The following is a 12,320-nucleotide window of genomic DNA, read 5'->3' as shown; positions in this document are numbered from 1 at the left end:
TGCTTTCAGTCACCAATGGCTGTTTGGGTCTTTATGGTTTAACACAACAGGTATATTATGATGAAGCAGTAAAAAATGTACTGTTTTAAATTATTATCTATATTATGAAAGCCAATGCTCACTGTGTAAGTGTGTGTATGTATCTGGGGATTCACACAAAATCCGTACAGAGTGGGCTGCCGCAGTTTGGTATCTGTATGTATTTCTGATCAAGGAACAGAGTAGCGAAAACAGTAAGTTGATAGGACCAATATTTTGGAGATATTAGTAATTCTGGAATACAATTGCCTTACAATCACATTGCTATACCCAGAACGCTTTGGTGGTGACTGCTGGACAAATGTGGTACAGCATGCATGAATACACAATGGCAGAAAAACTATGACATCTGGAACCTGTGGATTCCCACAAAGCTTCACTGTTTCAGCTCCTGTTGGAAAGGGCTGAGGTAAAGCATTTACTGAACATTTTAGAAAGTTCAGTAACTTCCCTCTGCTGTCAATATTCATCTGACTGATCTCAGATCACACCTATAAAAATCTGTTTTAAATGACCCAAAAAGACAAGTGTTTCTGCAGCTTCATTAACACTTATTCTAATCTCTGTTGATGCCAGAATATATTGCTTTCTGTTATGTCAGATCTTTCCAGAAACTCATAGCTTGTGGAAAATTTCAACTTTTGCCTCACACAAACTAAAAATGTCATTCCTACAGGTCGGAAACATACAGCATGTACACCCATGTCTGCAAACATTACAGCACTAAGGTGAAAAGTTATAACAGTTATATTTGCTGCGTTAAATCCTGTTTACTTTGCTTCACTTTCACTTAAACAGGCCTTGACTGAAACATTCAGTATGAGGTTGAAGTAATAACATGATTTTACTCTAACAAGCCAAGACGTGAACCCCTCACTGACTTTCTCAAACACACACATTAATAAGGTCCTGAATCAGAGCTACTTTATGTTATGTAGCTCCTCCTTTCCTCTGCCTCTTCAGCACAGCTCCTCTCTGAGGCCGAAAACAGACAAAATGGCGTTTGAGCCTAAAACCAACTTCAGATGAAGAAATGCTGCTTCCTGGTGGAAGCTCCAAGACATTAACTCAACAGTATGTCCACAGATTTTTCCTTGTTTCTATATTTCTAAATCAACACATGAATCACATAACCTTCATATGTTAAGTATAAACAGAAATATTTATTGCAGGAATTAATTAACAGTGAAAAACACAAACTGATTTGCAGGAGTAAGTCCGTATGTCCTGTTAAATCCATCCACCAGACGGACTATCATCACATGATTCCACTGATCCATTAACTCTGGGTTGGTTACTTCATTAACAGCTTTCCTTTTGGCTTCAGTAAAAGAGACTTTTTATGCTCCTCCTTTCTTCTGGCCTCTTCCTGTTTTTCTTTCCAGGTCTCGATTCCTCTGTCCACCTCTGAGCTGAGCATCACAATGCGTCTCTGTGGAAAAGAATCAATGACAGCATGTCATATAAATGAAGACAGTTAAAAAAAAAAAGAATAAACAAAAATGTGGGAGTCTTACAGCTAAAGCTTCCTGCTCTCGCTTTCTTCTCAGTTGACCTTTTAGTGGAGGAGCTGGTCTTCCATCTGTGCAGAAAAATAAAGTTGGACTACTAAAAGGCACAATTAGATATACACATTTATTTATCAAATTATATATCAATGATGTGTACTTTTTCACTTTTAATGCAGTAAAGATGCTAAATCACTACTTCCAACTTTACCCCAGTCACTTTCTACTTTACACAACTACCTGTACTTCCACTGGAGTTACACAACAGTTACCTCTAGAGCCTGTGACACTCAAAAACAGTGATTTGATTCTCAAGTAAATATTATAAAAACCTGCAAAAGACCAGTCTGGTAGATCTGTCAGAGGTCCATATTCTGATCCACTACGGGAAAGGCCATGTCTGCAAGCACACAATTAGAACACAATTTAGTCTTCATGAATATGAGTTTATTCATTTTTCCTTACAATTTATGCTGCAACTAAGTGAAAATGCTTTCAAAAATCATGTAGTGGCTTTAAAGTAAAAAACAAACAAACAGTCAAGTCTTTCAATATTTCCAATTTCTCTAAAGGACATTCCTACATGTTTGGTCCACAGTGAACCCAAAGATGGAAAAACAATTAATGTGTTCAAAGCTTACAGACTTTGTGCGACAATCAAAGGAAATTAAGCTCTTTAACATTAATGCACACTATTTCTTCAGGAGTCACTTTGTTGAAAAGTGATGTTAGAGCAAACAAAAACCACTGAAGCTTCATATGGATATTATTACACAACAGGAAGTAACATATTGGTATCATACAGATGAGGGACAAAAATCAAAGACGACACATCATTAAAAGTTTTAAGCTTTCCTTAATGGGGGTGTTGCAAAACCTGTGAGTCTGAAAGTGAGTAAAATAGAAAAAATACAAATGTAGTTGTATGAGTATTGGTCAGTTTTACAGTATTTGTGTTACTGATCTGCGTACCACTACTAGCATTGCTTAAATGTATTTGTATAATCCCATTTGAAAGTTGATTGCTTGTTCTATATTCAAACATCTAGACTTTAATAATTTATCCAGAAGGTCCCATTGTGATCCAAAATCTGTTCTTCCAGGGAGTCCCAGTCAAAATGGCACAAACTAATAGTTCCAGAATAAAAACAGTTCCACATATACACTACCAGTCAAAAGTTTGGACACACCTTCTCATTTTTATGACATGAGATGGACCGCAGATGGCCAACCACTCCTTCAAGACATTTCAGGTAACTTCCTCATTTAGCTCATCAAGAGAATGCCAAGAGTGTGCATAGCAGTAATAAAAGCAAAGGGTGGTTATTTTGAAGAATCTAAAATATAAAACATGTTTTGAGTTATGTCACACTTTTTTTAACTAAATAATTCCATTTGTATTCATTCATAGTTTTGATGCCATCAGTGAGAATCTACAATGGAAATAGTCATGAAAATAAAGAAAAAACAGGTGTGTCCAAACTTTTGACTGGTAGTGTGTATCACATGTTCAAACATAAGCCAATTTAAAAAGAGGTTTAAAGAGATTCTTTATACACGGTATAAAATTAAAGAAGGGGTTTGAGTATGAACACAAGAGTACTGTTTGTTTTTTGTTTGGTTTGGTTTTCTGTATGTTGATTTGTTTATGTTTTGTTTGATTGCAGATGTTGTTAATTTTGTCTTATTGTTCACTTTATTGTGTATTCATTTTATGTTGCCTTCAAGGATGTATGTATGCATTTATTTTTTTTTTTTAATTTTTGGGTCAAAACACGGTATTCAAAATTTCTCTGATGGGAAATTTTAGAGACAATTTGAAAGAACAGTGTTGCTAAATGACCCACATATTTACTTTTAAATTCATTTTTGCTTTAGTCGGACCATAAGGGATTATCCGAAACAAGGAGCTACTTTTTATTGAAATAAATGTTGGAATGGAAATCAATTAAAGTTCGCTCTCTGATGGGACATTACTGTGTTTTGACCCTTTTCTGGTATGGCAATATAGGTGTGTATGTATGTTTGTGTGTGTGTGTGTGTGTGTGTGTGTGTGTGAAGATGATAAGTGCGGTTAAGTGATCCAAGGGACTTGATTTTTCATATATTATGCTGATAGGAAGATAAACAATAGACTGTTGTGTGGAGAAGGGATGGGATTAAATAAATTATACTTCCTCCCACTCCTTTTCGAATGTGCAAATGAAGTCATACTTTGTTTTTATGTATATGTTTTTTGTTTGTTTTGTTTTCTTATAATCTGCTCCATCTATAAGGCCTAAGTAGGATTACTTTGTTATGTTGCATATTCGGAATAAACTAAACTAAACTCAACACAAAGAAGACAAGAGCAATTTAGAAAAGATAATGCAAGAGGAGTAAAAGACAGGTATGAAAAGAAACACAAAGACATCTATAACTCACACTATCTACAAAGGACAGCTAGTACAATACAGTATTTAACCCTCCGGTATCCCGTCCAGCAAGGCCCTTACTAAGCACCAAGTGTGCCATTTTGGCACAATTGTGGAATAATGTCAAAAAAATTTTCATACAGTTTGTTTTTAATTCTTTTACACTTTTTTCTATTTCATCAACTTCAGCCGTAAATAAAAATACCAAATACTCAATAATTGTCACATGTTTTAACTCTTTAAATGCTGTGTTTGTAATGTAAACAAACCTTTTTTTTTTGGGATGCAAAAAACACAAAAAAAAAATATTTTTTTTCAATACACTACATAAAAAGTGGATCACATATTATTTGATTTTTTTCATCCTGGCATATGTCAATGATTAATAGCAACACTGGTTAATTTGCATTATTATTTTTGGCTCTAGGTCAAATGTTCAAAAATACTAGCATCTGTCACCAAGTGTGCGTAAAATGCACACCTATAAATCAAACTATTAAATATTATATTGATTTATTTTTCTGCTCTAATTTGATTTTATTTTTGTAAATCAAGGTCAGCCCTAATCATACACATCAAATAATCATTCATTTTAGATTTTTTTTAACCCTTTAAACGATCTCTTTTCATCATGATGTCACTCCATTTTTTGATGCAAAAAACACAAAACATGTTTTGTTTTTTTCAAAATACTACAAAAAAATTGGATTACATATTATTTGATTTTTGCAGCCTGGCATATGTCAATGATTAACAGCAACATTAACAACATTAATCAATTAATTTAGACCCTCACCTCTCAAATGAAGCCCAGATACCAGTAAAAGCAGGATTTATGCCTTAATGGCTTTTGGATCAAAAACAGTGGTTATAATGGACGAAATAGTGCGTTTTAGGCACACTTGGGAGACAGATGCTAGTCTTGTAAATTTTCTTTTGTTTACAATGTGCAAATATTAGTTGGTGACCAGAATTTTAAAGATCATGCACAAATTAACAACTTTTGAACTCTAACCTTATTTAAATTGTGAAAAATAATATGAAGTTTTCTAACAGGATGTGCAAAGTGTGCCTAAAAAGCACACCCGGATACCGGAGGGTTAAAGAAGGACGTGTTTCAAATGGGCTGACTCCCTCCGTGAGGATGGGGACTGAAAAGGAAAATCAGTTTGACATAAATAAAAGTGTGGACTTACTCTTTCCTCCATTTTTCTCCGGCTTGTACTGTACATGTTGTGCTAAACTGTCTTCTGGAGTGTCTCAATACTGAACAAAAAAACAAACAAACAGCCACTTAAAATCACTTCTGTGCAAACACTATCGCATATAAACAGATAAGAAGCAGAAACTCAAACCACTGAGTGAAAATATATCCAAGCATTTAACGCGTTTAACGGCATCTGTCCAACTATTAGCATCTCTGTTAGCCATGCTAGTCGATTATACTGTATTTATTCCCGTTATTAAAAAGACACAGTTAAGTCAAAGTGAGCGACTATTAAAAGAAGATATTTACAAGAGCAGAATGGTGTTTAAGGTTTTAATGAGCCACACTTCTTACAGATTTAGTGTGTAACCTCTGTCTCACCTGAGCAGCACAACGTCCTGATGGGGGCCGCCATGTTTGGTGCACTACCGGACAATGACCAGCAGGGGGGCGACAAAGACACACCGAGGATTTCTTTTCTTTTCTTTTTTTTTATTGACGAAATATATACACAAATATTTCAGGATGGAATACAATTCTAACATTCATATCACAATAAAGATACAACAAAGAATCAAAATCAAAGAAAAAAAAAAAGCTTGAGGTTAATTCCCTGTAAGTCGGTTTTCCCCTGTAAGTCGCTTTGGAAAAAAGCGTCTGCCAAATGCGTAAACATAAACATAAACATAATTAGAGTTCAGGCTCCATTATACTTCTCACACAGACTCCTTGTTTTGATGGCTCTGGGGTTTAAACTTTGCTCACTGCTTTCTAAATAAGACAGCAGTGTACAGCTTTAAAAACAATAATTTTTGGTCATTGTTTAGCAAATTTGGGATAGGGAATATGGAACTTGGCAATAATTAAGAGAAGGTTGAATACAAATATCTTATTTAGGCTTGTTTTTCATTTTTTGACAAACTAAATAGTACATATTGGATATGTAATGTTTTCTATGGGTTTTAAAGACCCAGTGTTATTTCTATGGTAGTTACCAAATCAATCTTTCTTTATATTTAACCTTTTTTAATTGATTTATCTTAATTTATTGCAATATTATTCTCTGTAGTTTGCTTTTTCAGTGTAAATCATGTATTTTCCTATGTTTAATTCACTGATCATATAGATTTTCATGAAAACTCCATGTAAATTCAAAGGTTATTATATCAGAAACAGAACAAAAATGAAGAAAAAGTGTCCCTTTTTTTTTTTTAGCAAAGATATCAATAATTGAATACAAACATGAATGTGTCCATCCACTGTCGTTGATCCAACTCCATGGGTTTTCCTGGTGAATCAGTTGTGTAAAAGATGATGGTGTTTCCATGGTAACTACGGAGCCTCTGAATGTTCAAATGGGTCATATCTGATGACCATGAAAAGATGACAAACCGTATTTTACACCAAGTATTTACATGGGTTGACAGGATAAATGGATCAACAGTTATTTATCTTTTTATATCTGTAAATGATTTTGGTCACTAGTGGGTGTTTGGGTCTTTATGGGTTAATTTCACACGAGTGATAAAGTCTTGTTATGTCCTCCAATAACACACTAAGGTTAAAATTTTGAATTTCAGAGTATTTTGATGAGTGATCTGAAGAAAAATAACTGCAATTTTCAAATGCTTATCTTTTACGCATGTGCATTACAACTCACAGATCACAGTGGATCTAAAAATACACAAAACATTTAATAACAGGCAGAATATTGTGAAAATTACATTTACTTCTCTTCATACATTTCAGGTTATTCACATTTTTTGTGAAGGGAGTTTGTAAATGTGAACATTTTCATACTTTTTTTGGACTAAAATAAAAAGAAAATTTGTAGTTGTAATAATTTATAGGTTATTATAATAGTACTTTACTTTAGATCATATTGGTCTGTATGTGGACCCTGAACTAAACTGATTCTTAATATCTTCAGTGTAATTTTTGCATTTTAACCCATAAAGACCCAACCATCCACCATCTACTGATGTAACTGTTTAATACCTGTTGATCCATTAATCCTGTCAATACATGCCAATAATTGGTGTAAAACAAGGTTATCGTTAACGAAAACTAATGAACTGACGAAAATTAGAATTGAAAAAACACTTTCATTAACTGAAATAAATAAAAACTATAATGAAAAGAAAAAAACAATAACTAACTGAAACTGTATTGTGTGCTTATAAAACTAACTAAAACGTATAAAAATTATGGATAAAATTCCCTTTGTTGTCATCTTTGTCATCGTCGGATTAATATGAAAGCAATTTATTTTGCTTGAGCAATTTTAGCAAGCGACACCATACAACACTTCACAGTCCATCACTTCTCGTCACTTGTGGTTTCCAGTCGTCTTCTGGTCCCCACTCTACCTGGAAACACGGAGACTAAAGTTGGGAGAAAGCAGCAGAGTCCTGTCTGGGATTTATTTGAATACGACGGAGAAGAAGAGAAAAAATATAAAAAACCCTAAAACTAAACTAAAACTAAGCACTTAGAAAATAATGAAAACTAATAAAAACTATCAAACCTGCTCTAAAAACTAATTAAAACTAACTGAATTAGAGAAAAAAAAGTCAAAACTAAATAAAACTAAACTATAATGAAAAATCCAAAACTATTATAACCTTGGTGTAAAATACACTTCTTCATCTTCTCATGGTCATCAGATATGACCCATTTGGACGTTCAGGGGCTCTAGTTACCATGGAAACACGGTCATCTTCTACAGCATTCATTCACCAGTAAAACCCATGGAGTTGGATCAGTGACAGTGGATGGACACACTGGGTTTATGTTAGATTTGACAGGAAAAGTCACTTTTTCTTCAGTTTTCTTAGTTTCTGACATATTAACTCTCAACTTTAGTCTGAGCTTTGATGAACATCTACATGATCAGTAAATTTATGCTACATTCCAGGCAACCCGTAACTTGTGTTTTTCCGACCTTCTACAGGTGAAAACGCAGTGGAATGGCAGTCAAACCTGTGACTTCCCACCTGTGAACTCGTACTAGATCGATGTTCTCCCAGTTCTGAGCTCTGACGTCACGTAGCAATGGCAGCCCCCATGGATGGATGTTTATGCAGATTGTTTATTAAAGCAAGGTACTGCTCTGACATTTATCTGCAAAGGTTCTGCATAATCAGCAGCTACTCTAGCATTAGCTAGTTTTCAGTCCAATGAGTGCAAGAATACATTAATACTAGGGATGCACCGATACCGATATGAGTATCAGCATCGGCTCCGATACTCAGTGTGTGTACTTGTACTCGTACTCGTAAAAGACATCCGATACAAATGCACTGATACCACTTACGGCCGTGTGACATTCACAGTTCAGTGCAGCAGGTACGCAGCAGTGGAATAATGTGTGTGGAGTGTGGAGATTTAACAAAATAAATGATGGTGATAAAAGTAACGCTGACTGACAGTAACGTTACAGACACAGACAGATACGGATGCAGCGTTCTGTCCATCCTCTGCGTACATTCCATCCGTTTACCAGGTGCTGTGTAAACAGAATGAGAATACCAGCGGGAGTACGGAGCGGTGCGGACCACCGCCAACAGAAGTGAAAATGAAACTTATGGCTCATTTCTCTTTTCTCTTCCTGCTGAAGCTCTTTTAAACTTTACCAGTGAAAACGCTGCAACATTAGTATCACATTAGTGTTACCTCTGTCGTCTCCATGTTTGTTATTACTGACTTTCTTCTTCTTCTTCTCATAAAACTTTCCTCTTCTTCATGGTATTTGTCCAGTATGGTTAATTCAGAGCAGTGCCCTCTGGTGGATTAACTGTCAAACGCTCATTCCAGCACATTAAATGTCAGTAGCAGCACTTTGTTCCAGTCAGACTAATGACAACAACAATAAAGCACATTTACAAAAGGAACTAACAACTGGAATGGGATTATTAAGTACTCGTATTGGTACTCGGTATTGGCAAGTACTCAAATGTAAGTACTCGTACTCAGTCTGGAAAAAAGTGGTATCGGTGCATCCCTAATTAATACCAAATACGTATTCAAATATACAAATAACATAATATAAAGGGCATAACAGCTCTCTTGCCTCTGTTTCCCTCAAATAACCAAAGAGCAAACACCTTTGGTGATAGAAATGACTGTAAATGAACATACCGTACGGTCCGACATGCTGGTTTGTTTACATCTAGCTACCACACTTCCTTACACTCAGGTAGTTTAGTGTGACTTGCCTGGAACGCTACAAAGTTGTGAGTCGTGGTTTGAAGTTGTGACTTACGAGCTCAAAAAACGGCCTGGAACGCAACATAAATATAAGGCAATACTTGATTTACACTGAAAAATCGCAAAATAAGGAAGATAATATTATCATAAATGGTGATAAATCCATTAAAAAAAGGTTACATAGGGAGATAAAATCATTTGGGAACTGACATTTAAAGTCACACTGGGTCTTTATGGGTTAAAGTCGCCCCAGGGGCCGGATTGGATTGGCCGGTTTTGGCCCGCGGGCCGTATGTTGGACACCTGCGCTCTAAAGCATTGTTTTTAGAGGTTAGGAGCTGCTCCACACTAAACCTAGAAGAATTTCTGTGTTAGCTTTTCAGACATGTTCCCACTCGCAGTCTGTGAGCTAAAACACCAGGGTTTGCAGAAGCTGCTGCAGGGACTCCAGTGAAGCACAGGGGCCAGAGGAGGAGGAGGAGGAGGAGGAGGAGGAGGAGGAGGAGGAGGAGGAGGAGGAGGAGGAGGAGGAGGAGGAGGAGGAGGAGGAGGAGGAGGAGGAGGAGGAGGAGGAGGAGGAGGAGGAGGAGGGAGGAGGAGGAGGAGTTCAGGGGACATAGAAAAGCCTCCATGTCCTGTCCAAATAGACCTGTGGTGTTTTATCAGGGTGTGTTTGTGCTCCTTCCTGCTCCTTTTCCTCCTGCTGGATCCGTTAACTGACACTAAAACAGCCCGGATCAGGCCGGACTGGAGGCCCCGGCTGGAGCCTGGTCTCTCCTGAAATAGTAGTGGGATGTTTACTCTGTATCGTCCTTGGAGAACTCAGACACGCCGAAAAAATTCACCAGCCGCCTCACGCCGCCGTGTCCCTCCGCGCATTCCACAGGCTGGTGGTACAACAATGTAGTGCCGTTGCCGGAACGACGCATGGTGTGTGTGTGTGTGTGTGTGTGTGTGTGTGTGTGTGTGTGTGTGTGTGTGTGTGTGTGTGTGTGGACCGCCGCAATGGAGAGAGCGACTGTTAATTACGTAATACCACACATATAAAGCGTAAAAAAAAAAAAAAAAAAAAAAGCAGTTTCAAATAAACGCACTTTACTTAATTTTTCATACTTGTAAAAGTAGAATAAGATACTATTACTATCAAGATAAAATAAAAGGACTCCTGAAATAATATTTGCTTTTACTGATGTGTACGTTTTGAAACTGAAACAGTTTTATTTGTCTTTGTCTTCACACCTCAGCTGCTGCATTTATAATTTATTAAGGCTATTGTAGGATATTTTTTCTTCCATTTTTACAACAGTTGTACAATGTTTTTGTTTTTTGTTTTTTTGTTTTGTTTTGTTTTTTAAATCAAGACTAGGTGTTTTTTTCCCCTTGGTTTTTAATGTTTCTACCTGACTGACTGGACTGTTTGTTTGTGCACAAAGGGCGAATAGGTGAAAAATGTATTAATATACATTGAATGAATGAATGAATGAATGACACTCACCAAGGAGCTAAATTTGACTAGTTTGCCAAATGTAAATGGCCCTACAGTCAATATAATATAATAGATTTTTCTGTGTACAGTTAGCTGCATAATATCCATGTTCTGTTATGTCTTTTTCTAAGCATCTAGCACTTTTTATTTATTTGTTTGTTTGTTTCTTTGTTTATTTAGTAGGATCCCCATTAGCTGATGCAGGACATACTCTTCCTGGGATCCTGCCATTCCAAACAGACATAACAGTATCCATTTACAAGCATAGAAACAATGGGATCCACCCTGGTATTACCTTCTTAAGTACACTTACAGTCAAATAAAAATAACATTAAAAATGATAATAATAATACTGCAAATGATGTTCTATGATGTTGTAGGTATGAATCCTATATTCTCAGTACTGTATAAACTTTAAACCTCCTCTGCTCTAACATATCACTTACAGGTTATTCACATGTATCCACTGACAAACATACAGTAAAAGGTGTTATATATGCCCCAGGCTGATGCTGTTGTTTGTTACCTACTGTATCATTACTATTCACACAGGCTGTTCTCTGACTATATGAAAACACACATCTTCAACATCTGAAATAACCATGGCCAACTTTGTCTGTGTCTATAGAATGTTTGTCTCAGAGCCATCAGATCTACTTCAATATACTGTCTACACATTACAATACATTCACTCTTCAGATCCTTTCTAATTATAAATCTATTGTATAAATATACATAAACCAATAACACTTAATCATACACATTGGAAAAATCAGCTAATTATATCATAAAAAGTGAGATTTAAGTCAGTTATAAGCTCATTTACAGATTTGTTCCATTAGATAGATAAACTTAACTGAAGTTGTTTAAATCTATGGTGAGCGTTTGCTCCATTTCCTTTCATGTGTAACACTTTTTGTAGTTTATTTTTGGAACATTCCATAAGCCTGCATCAGAAAACCAAAGGTGATGGTTTAGAACATACTTGGAAAAGTAATCAGTGAAAGGAAAACTTTTAATAACAGTCCTGAGCATCAAAGGGGATGACTAGATTTTTTATGTGTAAGTTACATATCCTGTTCAACTCTTAGGCTGTATAGTTTTAATGCAGTAACTAAATCAAACCATTTGTATATTATTGGTCTTTATGATGTCCACAGTGATCTTTAGGCTCTCTGGTGTACAAAACTGTCTTGTTTAAGATGGGGAGGGGTGTCAACATTGGGCATATAATATTTATTACCATATCTGTCAGTCTGTCCCAGGGCAGCTGTGGGTACAGATGTAGTTTGCCACCACCAGAGTGTGAATGTGAGAGCGAATGAATAATGGGTCAATAATGTAAAGCGCTTTGGGTGTCTAGAAAGGCGCTATATAAATCCAATCCATTATTATCATTATTATTATTATTATTATTATTATTATTATTATTATTATTATTATTATTATATCCTTAC

At 35.9% G+C, this 12,320-nt stretch overlaps 1 protein-coding gene across 1 annotated transcript; it reads right to left on the bottom strand.

Annotated features, from left to right (window-relative positions):
• Window positions 1-1,136: 1,136 nt before the first annotated feature.
• Window positions 1,137-5,605, bottom strand: mrpl52 (mitochondrial ribosomal protein L52). Its single transcript, XM_030161613.1, has 5 exons — window positions 5,550-5,605; window positions 5,158-5,227; window positions 1,880-1,947; window positions 1,557-1,621; window positions 1,137-1,471 (listed from the first exon to the last, which is right to left on the bottom strand). Exons 1-5 carry the CDS (start codon window positions 5,581-5,583, stop codon window positions 1,334-1,336), a joined length of 375 nt encoding a protein of 124 aa, XP_030017473.1. The 5' UTR covers window positions 5,584-5,605; the 3' UTR covers window positions 1,137-1,333.
• Between the last annotated feature and the right edge of the window lie 6,715 nt (window positions 5,606-12,320).

The sequence above is a fragment of the Sphaeramia orbicularis genome, chromosome 18, assembly GCF_902148855.1.
Source record: "Sphaeramia orbicularis chromosome 18, fSphaOr1.1, whole genome shotgun sequence".
NCBI lineage: Eukaryota > Metazoa > Chordata > Actinopteri > Kurtiformes > Apogonidae > Sphaeramia > Sphaeramia orbicularis.
This window is presented reverse-complemented; position numbering and strand designations above follow the sequence as displayed.

Bases quoted from the DNA above. Each gene is read 5' to 3' on its own strand.
- mrpl52 (XM_030161613.1), bottom strand. From the start codon at position 5,583: ATGGCGGCCCCCATCAGGACGTTGTGCTGCTCAG. The intron at 1,948-5,157 runs GTAAGTCCACAC...GTGTGCTTGCAG, and splicing joins GGAGAAAAATGGAGGAAAGA to ACATGGCCTTTCCCGTAGTG. The intron at 1,622-1,879 runs GTTTTTATAATA...TTTTCTGCACAG, and splicing joins ACCAGACTGGTCTTTTGCAG to ATGGAAGACCAGCTCCTCCA.